Source organism: Gymnoscopelus braueri (assembly GCF_963280865.1).
Source record: "Gymnoscopelus braueri genome assembly, chromosome: 8".
Lineage (NCBI taxonomy): Eukaryota > Metazoa > Chordata > Actinopteri > Myctophiformes > Myctophidae > Gymnoscopelus > Gymnoscopelus braueri.
In genome coordinates, this window is record NC_137609.1 from 9,251,089 (window position 1) to 9,265,391 (window position 14,303).

The following is a 14,303-nucleotide window of genomic DNA, read 5'->3' on the forward strand; positions in this document are numbered from 1 at the left end:
CAAAAAAGATGTTATGCAATAGAGGAACATTCCATTTGGGCTGTAGGGGTGCTTAATGTCTGATTTAACATACTTGCTGGGTTTCTCCCAATAAATCATGATATATCCTGTTTTTGGCAAACCATTAGTTAATTAATATAACAAACTAGGCCAATCTCTCAGTTGAATAATGCAACAAAAAAAGAGAAGAGGAAAACTTTATTATAATTTTTTTTAACTTTTTCAGTCGAATCAGACTCCCTCGATTGATTAGTCGACTTTTCGAATAATTGAGGTCAGGCCTACTGTTTAGACTGACTCTAGGTTCTTGGTTGACCACAAAAGAAGGAAAGGGAGATATGGACCTTTTTCTCAAGATCCCATCATTGGGGCAGATGCACATCCTTTTTTTTTGGAATGACGTCACATCCGTCCATCCCCCTTTAAAGGGTCCTAGGATCATTCCTAAGTTGCGCCCTGCGTTAGAGCGCCCTCTGGTGGAATTATATTATCATTATTATTTTTTAAACGGAATATTCCGTTTATGGCACTCCACGGGTGTATTTGCAAAATACATCCTATAGTTTACTGAGGCACTAACACTGTCTCTCTGCATTTGAGTACAGTATGTGTTTACCTTTGCGTATTGTAAGTGGCTCTCTGGATAAGAGGATCTGCTAAATGCCTGAATTGTCATTCTAATTGTAGTGATTACACAGGATAAGAGCATCTGAAAAAAAGCCTACATTATAATAATGATGCACAGCCTGCGACAAGCTACTTCTGGCAGATACACTCCAAGAGAGGTTTACCCGCATGTGCAGCGCTATGTGGGCGATGTTGTATGTGACGTGTCAAGCAGCTGACCCAATTGGCGGTATTCTTAACACGTTCCCTGCCATTGACGCAGATCTACGCCCATTAAAAACAGAATCATGTTTTTAGTGATTACGCTACAGGGCGCTCTTCGCCAACCTATGAACGATGCCTCGACTGCGAGAGAACGATAGAACCGGAAATGACGTCATCTCCCCAAAAAGGAACCCCCGTCCACTCCTGTTATGAGATTAAGAAAAACACATCTAGCTCAGATTTCTTCTCCCAGACTGCGTTTTTTGGTGAAAACAAGCCATATTCAACTGCTGATAACAACAATCGCGGTTACAATGTTTTTGTTCCGGTGGATAGAAGAGACCCTCCCCCTCATAGTCAAAATAGGGTAAAAACGCTAGCAAATTAATTACCTGGCAGTGAATGTGTTAACACATTAACCGCCAAGAACGTAGTCCTACGGTCCGTTAAATCCAACTGTTAAGCGCCGAGACCGTAGCCCTACGGGCTGCGGTCTTTTCGCGCATGCGCGGTCCGGGTGCACTTTCGGATTTTTTTTTATCCACTTCCGTTTCCGGTTTGATGACCGGAAATAGAATTATTTGGGATCCGGTTTTGACGATCACGCCCGCTCCCATTCTACAGACGAAACTGAAACTCAATTCTCTTCCTGTAGTTTTTTCTCCTCGCATTTCACTGTTTAACGTAATCCGCTCTAACTACAACATGGATACCCCGTTTGACACGCGATCTTCACTGGGAGATACAGGGAGATCTCGCGGATGTAAACAGACCGTGTAGAGCTCAATCTTAAGGATTTTAACAAGATCTATGGCGACATGAAAAAAACTAAAAAACAACAAAAACACCTTGGCACTGGTGAGTACATTATGAGATTAACCTCTGGCGGTCGATGTGTTAATGGTCTCAATCTATTGGTGAGTTATCTGACTGAAGTACAGTTATTGGTGGGTATAGGTGCCGGTGATGGTGTTGGCTGGGTGTTACTGTACCTTGGTGACTGAAGTAAAGTGATAGGTGGTGTTGGCTGTGTGTTACTGTACCTTGGTGTGTGTAGCAGACCACCATCAGCTCCTGGCTGACATCGCCGCTCCTGTGGACGGGGATGAGAAGTTCACCCACGTCCTCCTCCACCGAGTAGCTCTGCTGCGGGATGAACACCATGGACTCTGAGGAGAGGAGAGGAGAGTCACATTTATATATCTATAAGGATGAACACCATGGACTCTGAGGAGAGGAGAGGAGAGTCACATTTATATATCTATAAGGATGAACACCATGGACTCTGAGGAGAGGAGAGGAGAGTCACATTTATATATCTATAAGGATGAACACCATGGACTCTGAGGAGAGGAGAGGAGAGTCACATTTATATATCTATAAGGATGAACACCATGGACTCTGAGGAGAGGAGAGGAGAGTCACATTTATATATCTATAAGGATGAACTCTGGACCGGTGTTGATTTCGCCGACTAAAACTATGACGAAAAATGTTCGTCTACTACCTTTTTTCACTGGCGAAAACGAAATAAAAGCGAAAAAATTATCTAAGCTATGATGACTAAAGCTAAGACTAAATATACTGACAATTTTGTCAACAAATAAAAACTAAAATGTTAGTGAGGGACTAGTAGAGAAGAGATCCAGTAGTACAGTAGTAGTATGGGTGCGGGCGGGTGTCACAGACATGCTCACAATCATTTCGATGCCATCACGGCCACCAAAAGTAAATTTTAGTCGACTACTGTAGATTTAGTCGACTATAATCTTATGATATTTAGTCGACTAAAACTAGACTTAAAGTAAAATGTCAGATGACTAAAATATGACTAAAACTAAATGGAATTTTATTCAAAAGACTATGAGTAAAACTAAATCAAATTACATTTGCTGTTAAAATCAACACCGCAGTGGACAGAGGAGGAGAGGAGAATCAGTAGGAAGAGAAGTCAGGCAGACTTTGATATCATGCGAGACTCTAGCGTTGTGATCGCATCGCATGCAGTATCAGGCTGTTATGACTCGACGCAACATATGTTTTTTTCTTCCATTGGTGGTTCCTGTGGTGTGTCTGTATTTTCAGAAAAGCACTCTCTATCACATTAAAGGGACCTTCTCTGGGTTGTGTCTGCGGCCCGAGTGTGTGTGCGTGTGTGCGTGTGTGTGTGCGTGTGTGTGTGTGTGCGTGTGTGTGTGCGTGTGTGTGTGTGTGTGCACGTGCGTGTGCTTGTGTGTGCGTGTGCTAATGCGAGCCTGTTGATCCGTTCATCCTGCACAGCGACTGAGTTTCACACCTCAACTCCTCTGTTCAATGCAGCCATGGTCAGCCTCAATCAACAGAAAACCTTTTGGGCTGGGGAGTGTCTGGATATCACGGCCATAGAGCTCGATACAGCTCGATATCATCAGTGGTGGAAAAAGCACTCAAATGTTTTACTTAAGTAAAAGTATCAATGCTGCAATATAGAAATACTCTGTTACAAGTAAAAGGCCTGTGTTCAAAATGTTACTTGAGTAAAAGTACGAAAGTGTTGGCATCAAAATATACTTAAAGTAGCCTACCAAAAGTAAAAGCACAAACATGTTTGAAAATAGCCTATCTACAAGCTCACAACGGGTTGTTACATAGGCTGTTTCTTCAAACAGCCTATGTATAAAATAGTAACTAGTAAATACAGTTTTCAAATAGTACTTTTATTTGAAAAGAAACCACTACAATTATATTTGCCTCTGAGATACACTGGAGTAGAAGTAAAAGTACAGACATTTTAAAATACTCTAGTAAAGTAAAGATTACAAAAATGTGTACTTAAGTACAGTACTTGAGTAAATGTACTTAGTTACTTTCCACCACTGGATATCATGTCCATAGAGCTCGACCGCACTTTTCGAACCATTCAACCATTCAGGCGCTCACTGCTCAGACGTCCTATCATCTGTGTCATTTAGTAATAGTACCAATTACTACATTGTCAGACACAGCCAGGAGGATCACAAAATAGCAGCGCTCCTTTCCAAAGGGTTCCCAGCTTGAAGCACCGCAGGGCGCCCTGCACCACAAAACGCCATGGTATCGGGGGAGCGCTGAATGAAGCGCTATATGCTCGACGCTGTGAAGAGGAGCGTTGCAACAGCTCGTCTTTTATACCATAGAAACGCATGACAGAATGGCGCTGCCAGCTCAAAAGGCGTTCTCTGTGGACACCATTTTTCGGTTTTCTGATCCCTAGTTTAGAATGTGTTTAGTTTGGTATAATCATTTAGTTTCTTTTGGTATAATAATGGTATGTTATGTCCATCTTTTATTCTAACTCGTAGCGTGACTAACTGATTCACATTATATGTATGTGGAACAAAAACAATGCGACACCAACCCACGGAGCATTTTTTGGGCTATTAGACGTCTAAAATATGTCTAAGGGCTAGGCTAAAATAGGGTTATAATTGGTATAACAGTGAAAGTTATTTAGACGTCTAAGCTTAGCCTAGACGTTGATTAGCTGTTTTTCTAAGCGTCTATTTATAGACCGGTCTATATTATAGCCGTTGAAATGACATCTATAATATAGACGTCTATATATAGACACTTAAAAAACATCTAATCAACATCTAGGCTAAGCCTAGACGTCTAAAAAACTTTCACTGTTATACCAAATATAACCCTGTTTTAGATGGAGGTCTTAATAGCCGACTATGGCTCACTGGGAACCGGAACCCAATTTTCTGACCTGGATCACACGACTCAGTTTTAGAATGAGAACCAGGCTTTCCTCTGTGGTGGAAAAAGTACTGACATTTTTTACACTGTGTGGAAAGCCTGGTGACGTAGTGCATCCCTCATGCCTGGTATATGCTTGCTAAGTGTTGTCTCTACTTGCACAAAGAGACTGTGATATTATTCTGCCTCGTTTATCTTCTATTTTAACACATTAAGACCGGGAACGCATCTGTGTCATTTTAAGATTTCTTTGGGCTATTCAAAAATAGCAGATATACAAGCTCATAGCGCGGCACCGAGTGCCGCGCTATGAGCTTGTAGATCTGCTATTTTTTGGGGGGAGAAATCGTGAAAATGGGTGCAAATCTTTGAATATATATAATTTTTGAATACAATTTTTTTTACTCAAATCTTTGCTTCTGGGGGGTCCCTAGAACAAAATATTTTGAGATGGGGGTCCGCGGGCAATTACATATAATTTTGGGGGTCCTTGATATGAAAAAGGTTTGAGAACCACTGATATTATAGCAACATACGTTTTTTCAGAAAACAGTTAGGATTTAGAAGGTATTTGTAGAATCCCCCAGAAGCAAAGATTTGAGTTACAAATGTTCGCTTTAAAAAATAAATACTCAAAGATTTGCACCAATTTTCCACGATTTTTCCCCAAAAACAGCAGATCTACAAGCGAGTGCCGCGCTATGAGCTTGCAGATCTGTTATTTTCTGAACAGCCAATGAAATCTTTAAAATGACACAGACCGGGCCGGTCTTAATGGGTTAAACATGAACCCTGTGTACAGCAGTATTATCTGACACTGTGTCTTGTTATCTGACTTGCTTTCCTTTAGTTTCATTCTACTCTCATTCTTGACACATAGTTTTTTTTTTAACTGCAAAACGCTGGGAGCTTCCTGTACAAAAATAATAATTTCACCCACTCTCTTTCACACCTGTTAACGTGTGATGTGACAATGAAGTTGAAGCTGAAGAGGTTGAAGCTCTCCCTCTCCCTCTCTCTCTCTCCCTCCCTCTCTCTCCCTCCCTCCCACTCTCTCTTTCTTTCTTTCTCTCTATTTCCAGTGGTGGAAGGTAACTGAGTACATCTACTCAAGTACTGTACTTAAGTGCAATTTTGAGGTATTTATTTTACTTTACTGGATTATTTCAATTTCAATTTCAATACTTGTATTTCTACTCCACAATTATTTGAACACTTAAGTTACTAGTTACTTTGTAGATTTTGATTATTATTACATACAACATATTAACTACTGCATCCCTATGTTTCAGCTATTTTCAAAAAAAAAGTGTATACATTTTTGAATGCTTGTGCAATGGGACCTTCTGCATAATGAGTACTTTTACGTTTGGTACTTTAAAGTATATTTTGATGCCAATACTTTTGCACTTTTACTCAAGTAAATTTAGAATACGGGACTTTTACTTGTTTTGCAGTATTGATACTTTAACTTGAGTAAAAAAAAAACATGTGAGTACTTTTTCCACCACTGTATGTTTCTGTCACTGTCCTTTCTCTCTGATCCCTTCCCTCCTTCTGTATGTCCCTCTCTCTCTCTCTCTCTCTCTCTCTCTCTCTCTCTCTCTCTCTGTCCCTCTCTCTCTGTCCCTCTCTCTCTGTCCCTCTCTCTCTGTCTCTCTCTCTCTCTCTCTCTCTCTCTCTCTCTCTCTCTCTCTGTTAGAGAGCAGTTAGTCATGGCAAGAGAGAGCAGGAGACTTACAGCTTGTTGAAAGCCTCATCTATCAAAGCTATAAGAACTCAGTGGTGTTACACAGTCAGGGAACAACAGCCAGGGAAATAAATGCTGCAGCTATTTTCCTACAGACGCACGGGGACCAATAAAAACACTAACATTATGGACGGAGTGCAAGAAGATCGGCCCAGATCTCTCTCTCTCTCTCTCTCTGTCTGTCTGGCTGTCTGTTTCTCTCTCATTCTCTGTGTCTCTTATTGCATTGGTTCTCAAAGTGGGGTCCGGGGACCCCCTGCCTGGACAACGCTCATTGTCCAGGGTCCAGGGGGGTACCAGGGGGTCCCCAGCAAAATGAGTTAATGAAGCGTCAGAATAATTGTAACCCTTGTATCCATATTCTATACTTTGGCTATTCAAAAATAGCAGATCTACAAGCTCATAGCACCTGGTGCCACGCTATGAGCTTGTATATCTGCAATTTTTGACAAATCTTAAAAATGTGTGCAAATCTTTAAATCTTTTTTTTTAAAGGCGAACATTTATTAACACAAATCTTTGCTTCTGGGGGGGTCCCTGGAACAACATATTTTCAGGTGGGGGTCCGCGGGCCAAATACATAATCAATTTGGGGGTCCCTTGACATGAAAAGGTTTGAGAACCACTGTCTTACTGCTCTCTCTCTTATCTCTCCCTCTCTCTCTATAATCGGCACGATTGTGTGTGGATTGCGTTCCGGATGAACGAGTGAATGAGTGAGTGAGTGATTCAGTGAGTGAGTTCAACCAAGTGATTGAAAAAGAAACAAAGGAGAAAAAAAGAGTGAAATATCTGAAAGGCTCAACGAGACGACGCTTGAGAGACCTGGAACATGATGAAAAAACGGATCTTAACCCATTCAGACCTGAGGCTATTTGTATTTGGTTAAGAACCCCCCCCCCCCCCCACCATCTTAATAGATTTTGTTCCAGGGACCCCCGGAAGCAACAATTTGAGTTAAAAATATTTGCTTAAAAATATATATATACTGTACTGTATATATTCAAACATTTGAGTTAAAAAAAATCGCTTTACAAATACATATTTATATTCAAAGATTTGCAGAAATTGTCAGGATTTTAAAAAAATTAGCAGATTTACAAGCTCATAGCGCGTCACGCTATGAGCTTGTAGATCTGCTATTTTTGAATAGACAAAGTATAAAATAACGGTTTTAAGTGGTTCAAATAAAAAAAAAACGACACGGACGATTTCCCCGGTTCTAATGGGTTAAATTCAATATCTCGTATGAAGAGACATCAAATGCACCGATGTGAATCCATAAGCCTTCCATGTGAAGTCATCAGCGTGAGGCAATCACCCCGAACCCCAGGGGGTCCGCGGCGAGGAGGCGAGGCACGGTCCCTACGAACGGTAAAACTCCCCCGAACCAAACTTCCGCTCGACTCCCATTTCTCTTTTCTGTCACTAGACCACAATCTGTCGCTCCCCAGGGGGGCGAGGGACAGGAACTCACAGCAGGAGAGAGAGAGAGAGACCAGGTCAGCTCCTGAACCTATTCCACGCACGCACTCACAATCATTATCGTTGCTGTCGGGCAGAAACCTCATATCTCCATACTTTTCCCCCGCCTCTAAATTAAAGAGATAGTTCACCCTCAAAATGATTTTTTTTTTCCAATCGATTAGTCACCCCATGGAGACTTGAATTTATGGATATTTTTTTGTTTTGGTCGCATTCCTAAGCCAATCATTTAATAATTTGGCAGCGGTTCCGTCAGGATACACAAAGAGTCTCCTTTGTGTCTCCTACCGGAACCGCTGGCTACCAGTTCGCCGGTCATCAAGGCTTATAGGAATGCGACAAAAAACTAAAAAATATCTCTCCATGGGTTGAGTGATCGATAAAAAAAAAGTAATTTTGGGGGTGAACTGTCCCTTTAATGTCCTACTTCATCATGCAAGAGTGTCGGACAAAAGTAGTGAAAACAGCCGATATACATTATACAACCTACAACCTTGTAGGTCAATAGATCTAAAGGTTTGGTCAACAGACGTAAATAAAGTTATTATGCGAGTGTAGACGGTGTGTGGGTCATTTTATTTGATTCTATCCGTCTGATCCCTGCCTATACGCACCCGTCTCTGAGCAGATCTTGCTTTTTCACTATTTTATGAAAAATGTATAATAATAATGATGATAAAAAAGGAAGGGTTTTGGACATACAAGATTTCCACCCAACAGCGACATAATAAACCCACCTCAGAACCGAACACTTTGCACAAAAGCAAGCCCACAGACACACACACACACACACACACACACACACACGTGCACGAGTCTCCTACTGTATCTCTCCTTTAACCCATTCAAACCGGGAACGCATCTGTATAACCACTTAAACCATTATTTTATACTTTGGATATTTTTGAAAAATCTGTTTTTTTTTGCAAATCTTTCAATATATATATATATTTTTAAACCGAACATTTGTAACTCAAATCTTTGCTTCTGGGGGGTCCCTGAAACTAAATATTTTGAGATGCGGGTCCGCAGCCAAATACATACAATTTTGGCGGTCCTTGACATGAAAAAGTTTGAGAACCACTGACATTACAGCAACATAAGTGTTTCAGAAAACCTTTAGGATTTAGAAGACATTTGTGGGATCGGCCTCAGGTCTTAATGGGTTAAAAGCGTGTGATTTTCCATCTCCTATCACTTCTCTCCTCTCACATATCCCTCTTGACTCTCCTGCTCCTGTGTCTCCGGTAAAAAAAATCCAGTCTACATTTAGAGACTAAGTTTCTGCGTCAAGTGGGTCAGGTTGTGACTCTCCCACAAAGGCCACTTAAACATGCATGAGGCAAAGAAACACAGCCCTTTACAGGGAAGACAAATTATATCTGATCTGTGCTATAGTCGGGTCTCAACAAAAAAAAGTAAGTAAAACAAAAAAAACAAGAGGGAACAAAAAATAAATAAAACTTTTTCTGCTTGGCTTTTATTTTCTATTCCTCGCGACTCTCTATTATTGATGACTCATGAATATTCTAGCGACGCGGTGGTATTATTTAGCTCTGTTAACTTTGACCATTGCGCCCCAAAACATCGCCTGTAACGCTATAGCGACTTAAAGGGAAGTTTCTCCCTATAAATCCAATTGTGACTGATGTTGGGAGATCAGTAATGTATCTAGTGAGGCAAATAAATACCCTAGCCTATCCCTTCTGTGTGTTTGAAAACAAAATGAATAAACGATGACGTTAGAAAATTGGCAAGGTTTTCCTTTAACACCATTCTTATGTTGCATGCATGCACTATACTGTATGCATGCAACTGTGTGCATCTGATCCCATGGACATGACTGCACAGTCTGCACAGAAACACAGCACTGTCATTCCTAATATAATAATGTGTAGAAGTAATAAATAATTACAATATATAATGTAAAGTTATTTGTATTAGTCAATAATTATTTCCACAAATGCATTATTCTATACAAATTAGCCTAAGTCAGTACATGACTATCGATTTCCAACCATGTCTTTAACTTAATGTAGTTCATGAATAGCAGCTGTAGCATACTATTTGTTTGCATCTTCTATTCAAACTAAAACGTGTTAATTGACCAGTAGGCCTACCTACCTGTCCGTTGTCTAGTACCATGCATATTTATTTATTTAGATACTTAAATGGGTTGCTAAACACGATCTGTCTTTTGTCCAGGAAGTACTGCCCTACAAAGCCAAAGTGCAGTAACTACGAAAAAATGAAATCACTGAAAAAAATTAAAGTGATTCAACTGGTCAGCCAAATGAGATATCGGCATGTATTACACTAATTGCATATCTGTTCTTGAGGTAATTGTTTATCCCCCAAAATCACAAAGGTTAATTTGACCTTTGGGATATACAAACGTAGTTACGGCACTTTGGCTTTAAAGGGCAGAGTAGGCTACCTTTATTTCAGTTTAAATAGCAATAGGCATGCATGTCTAATAGTGAAAAAAACTGCCGCACAGCTGTCTGTCTGTCTGTCTGATGGTCTGTCTGTCGCGGGGGGAACAGCCCACCCGTCCTGTGTGCTGTGTCAACATTAACAGTTTCAAGAAGTGAACGGGTTCCTTGACGTTCACGTCAAAGAACTAGTTCTAATGAACAAATCGATCATGACCGACCCATCACTAGTATATACACTACAGTGTACTTGACTCAAATACTGGGGTCGAGTACTTTGTCCACCACTGTCTGTCTATGAGGAAAACGTGTAGGTGTAGTCTCCTCTACCGCTGGGCCGCTACAGAAACCTTTCCTTACGGGACCATTTGCTTCAATTAAGCAATAACTCACTCCAGGCCACGCTGTATTGTCATTATATCGCAGCTACGAGGCGTTGTTCCAACCCCCTTAGCTGTGATATAATCACAATATACCACCGCCTGGAGTGAGTTATTGCTTTTATAAAAACGGCCGGCCATAATAATAGCTGGCCATAGCTGAATGCGTAGAGAGAGTCTGTCTGGTTCCTCGTTTTGCCCCCACGGTTCATCGCCCAGTCTATGTGTCCAAGTGTACCTGAGCCATTTAAGACAACGTTTAACCCTTACAGTAACTGCTCCCTGGAAGCTGCAAAGGGGTGCAACAGATAAACGAACTAATCAGTTTAATTGATTATAATATGACATCTTATTTTGAAAATAGCTAATTATAGCCGAGCTCACAACGCATCACATCGTGATTTTTTTCAGATATTTTCATAGTTTTTGCGTGACACCTTTGCACTACAAAGTATAGAATAATGATTGAGTGGTTAATCAATGTGTTGATATAAAATGTCTTCGTATTAAAAAAGACAACACGTTTCTTGATTATTAATCAAGAATAATCGCTAAGAAAATAATCAATAGTTGCAGCTCTAGTGTCTGTCTTAGCACCCCCTGCTCCTAATAGTTAGGATGGGTACGAAATTATTATAATTGTGGTTATCAAATATGGCTCCATCAAAATTACAGACACATCCCAAATAAAACAGTTTTTTTAAAGAATTTCGTTACAGGAATAATTTCTATAAAAAGGTCCTGCATAAACGAGACAGTTGCTTTGCTGTTCACATTTACAGTAGATGTGTGGGTGTCGGTCTCCTCTTTGTGCAGTGTTGCCGTTTCTGACACAACATCTTTCTGACCTGTCTGTGCACCTCTGATGCTGTTTGAAGATCTAAGACTAACAACTTTCCCCTGACAGCATACAGTCATCAAAGCGTTTTTGACGGCCCAATTTAGTTTTTTGCTTAACGATGTTTCACCTTTTCCAAGTGCATCAATCTCATATTTCTGCAGCTCTGCATGTCTTGCCTGCCTTTTATGGTAAGGTTTTATTCTGGTCAATCTATCCATAGTTCAGCCTCAAAAAAGGTCTCCGGAACAAGCAAACTGGTGGCAAGCAAACTGACACTGTGGGAGCCTACCCAAGGTACAGCTAGGAGGCAGGGGTCATCGCCATGCTGGCTTGTGGTGGACATTTTTGTGAATTTTTTTTTTTCCATGGACATACAAATGAGCAGACATTAATATTACCAGAAACACATAAAGAGCTATAGCCTTAAATTACCTTTACAGGTCTGTAACTCTGAGAGTGCACAAATGGAACCAAATGGACCCTATGGGTATATTTGGTTCCATTTGTACTCTCTTAGAGTTATGGGGTTGTTGGAAATAAAAAGTTAGAGAACCACTGTCCTACTGAACTCATAATGTGCCATAGTGTCATAGTAAATCAGTGTCATACATATTCTGAAGTAAACCCAGAGACTGACACTCAGTAATTGGATCTTATGATCAAAATAAGAACATTATAATGTTATGTAAAAAACTAAAAAACTAAAATTAGCCACGGACACGGCCAAGTCTTGCCACGGACACATCTGTCTGTGTAAGGACATATTGATGATCCCTGCTAGGAGGGGAAAGAGGCGCAACCACCTACGTAGACACACTGCAGTGCTGGAGAGGAGCTAACAGCTCATGACCCTGATATATTAGAAAGGAGGGTGTGGAGGGCAGCGATTCCCCCTGAGTTGGGTGTTGTTGAATTAAGTGGTAAAAAAAAAGGCTCCTTACAGATGTAGCTATATCGTCTCAGTCAGGTGGAAACCTCATGTGTCCAAAACGGTAACTTTTCAGGATTACAATTCTAAAACAGGAAAAGTTGCAGATCTTCAAGCTTAAAGCTTCGCGACGCGTTTTTGAGCTTGTAGATCTGCTACTTATTATGCTTTTGTGTGACGCTGTAGTGTGATCAAGTAGGACGTTAATTTACACACAAAAGGTTAGATAGAGATACAGATACGAGGTTTCTGCAACGACAGCAACGATATACAAAGCGAGCTATAGAGACACTTTTTCTCACTTTACAACAACAACAGTTCCTTCATCATTTTAACCCAATAAGACCGGGAACGCATCTGTGTGTCATTTTTAGATTTCTTTGGCTATTCAAAAATAGCAGATCTACAAGCTCATAACGCGGCACAGAGTGCCGCCCTAGATCTGCTATTTTTTTTAAATAGTGAAAATATGTGCAAATCCTTTAATATACGTTTATTTTTTAAGCAAACATTTTAACTCAAATCTTTGCTTCTGGGGATTCTACAATGTCTTCTAAATCCTAACAGCATTTTGAAAAAACGTACGTTGCTATAATATCAGTGGTTCTCATACTTTTTTCATGTCAAGGACCCCCAAAATGATATGTATTAGGCCGTGGACCCCCATCTAAAAATATTTTGTTCGCTTTAAAAAAATATATATATATTTAAAGATTTGCAAAAAAGAAATACGACAAAAAAAATAGCAGATCTACAAGCTCATAGCGCAGCACTCGGTGCCGCGCTATGAGCTTGTAGATCTGCTATTTTTTGAATAGCCCAAAGAAATCTAAAAACGACACAGATTCTTTCCCCCGGTCTAAAGGGGTTAACGCCTTTGGAGAAGAAACCCTGGGCTGAAGCAACAACATTCAGCTCCACAACGAGATAGATAAACATCAGCAACTCAAAGAAACGGCCGATAATCCCCCGGGAGTCAGTCAACAGGCCGACCCAAATAATAGGGCTTTCTGCTCTCAGCCATTAGTCAGTGTCGTCACGTTGGGTCACATTATTAGCCATGTCCTCAGCTTTAACCCCTTAAGACCTGAGGCCCATTCTACAAAATGCCTTCTACAATCAGCAGTTCTCAAACCTTTTTCGTGCCTATAGGACCTCCACATTGATGTGTATTTGGCCATGGACCCCCCATCTGATTTTTCTTTGTGCCAGGGACCCCCAGAAGAGAAGATTTGTGTAAAAAAAAATCTAAATTATTCATATTTTTTTCAAACACGTTCAAGATTTTTAAAAGATCACTGCTAGCATGAGCTCAGTTCGGGGGTCTCCCCAGGCTGGCGGAGGGAGAGTAGTGCCCAGGATTACAGTATAGGTAATTGGCACTGGGTGAAAAAAGGGGTTAGCCTACAAAATCGTGGGATCAAAATGTTTGAAAAATAGAAATAACAATAGCAGATGTACAAACTCGCAGCGCAGAGCGAAGTGACGCACTGTGAGCTTGTAGATCTGCTGTTTTTGAGGACCACTGTTCTAAACCACTGTTCTAAATCCTAACAGTTTTCTGAAAAACGTATGCTGCTATATATATATATAGCGAAAATGTAAAATGACACACAGATGCGTTCCCGGTTGTATTGGGTTAACTGGAAGGCAGAGCGTGCTATCGTTGTATAGGATTCCAGTAATTAAAGAGAGCAGGGCAGCTCTCCAGCCACAATAGAGAGCAATATGGCTGCAGGCTGACGCTCTGAAAGACAAAGGGCTTCATCTCCATTCATCATCAGGGCTGGAAAGTAACTAAAGTGCATTTACAACTAAGTACTGCATTTGAATACAATTTTGTGGTATTTTACTCTAAAGCTGCACTACAGTATAACTTTCCTCTTCTACCCCGGATTCGAACCCGGTTTCCTGCGCAAGTGCTGACATTTTT

The 14,303-nt window shown here is 40.6% G+C and overlaps 1 protein-coding gene across 1 annotated transcript in view; it reads right to left on the reverse strand.

Annotated features, from left to right (window-relative positions):
- LOC308090608 (FRAS1-related extracellular matrix protein 2-like) overlaps window positions 1-14,303 on the reverse strand; it is a gene marked incomplete at its 3' end in the record, with an annotated part of 169,103 nt that overhangs the window by 75,435 nt on the left and 79,365 nt on the right. The window contains exon 7 of the mRNA XM_080435850.1: window positions 1,875-2,000. Within this exon, the coding sequence (XP_080291976.1) occupies window positions 1,875-2,000 (126 nt within the window). The remainder of the gene's footprint in view (window positions 1-1,874; window positions 2,001-14,303) is intronic.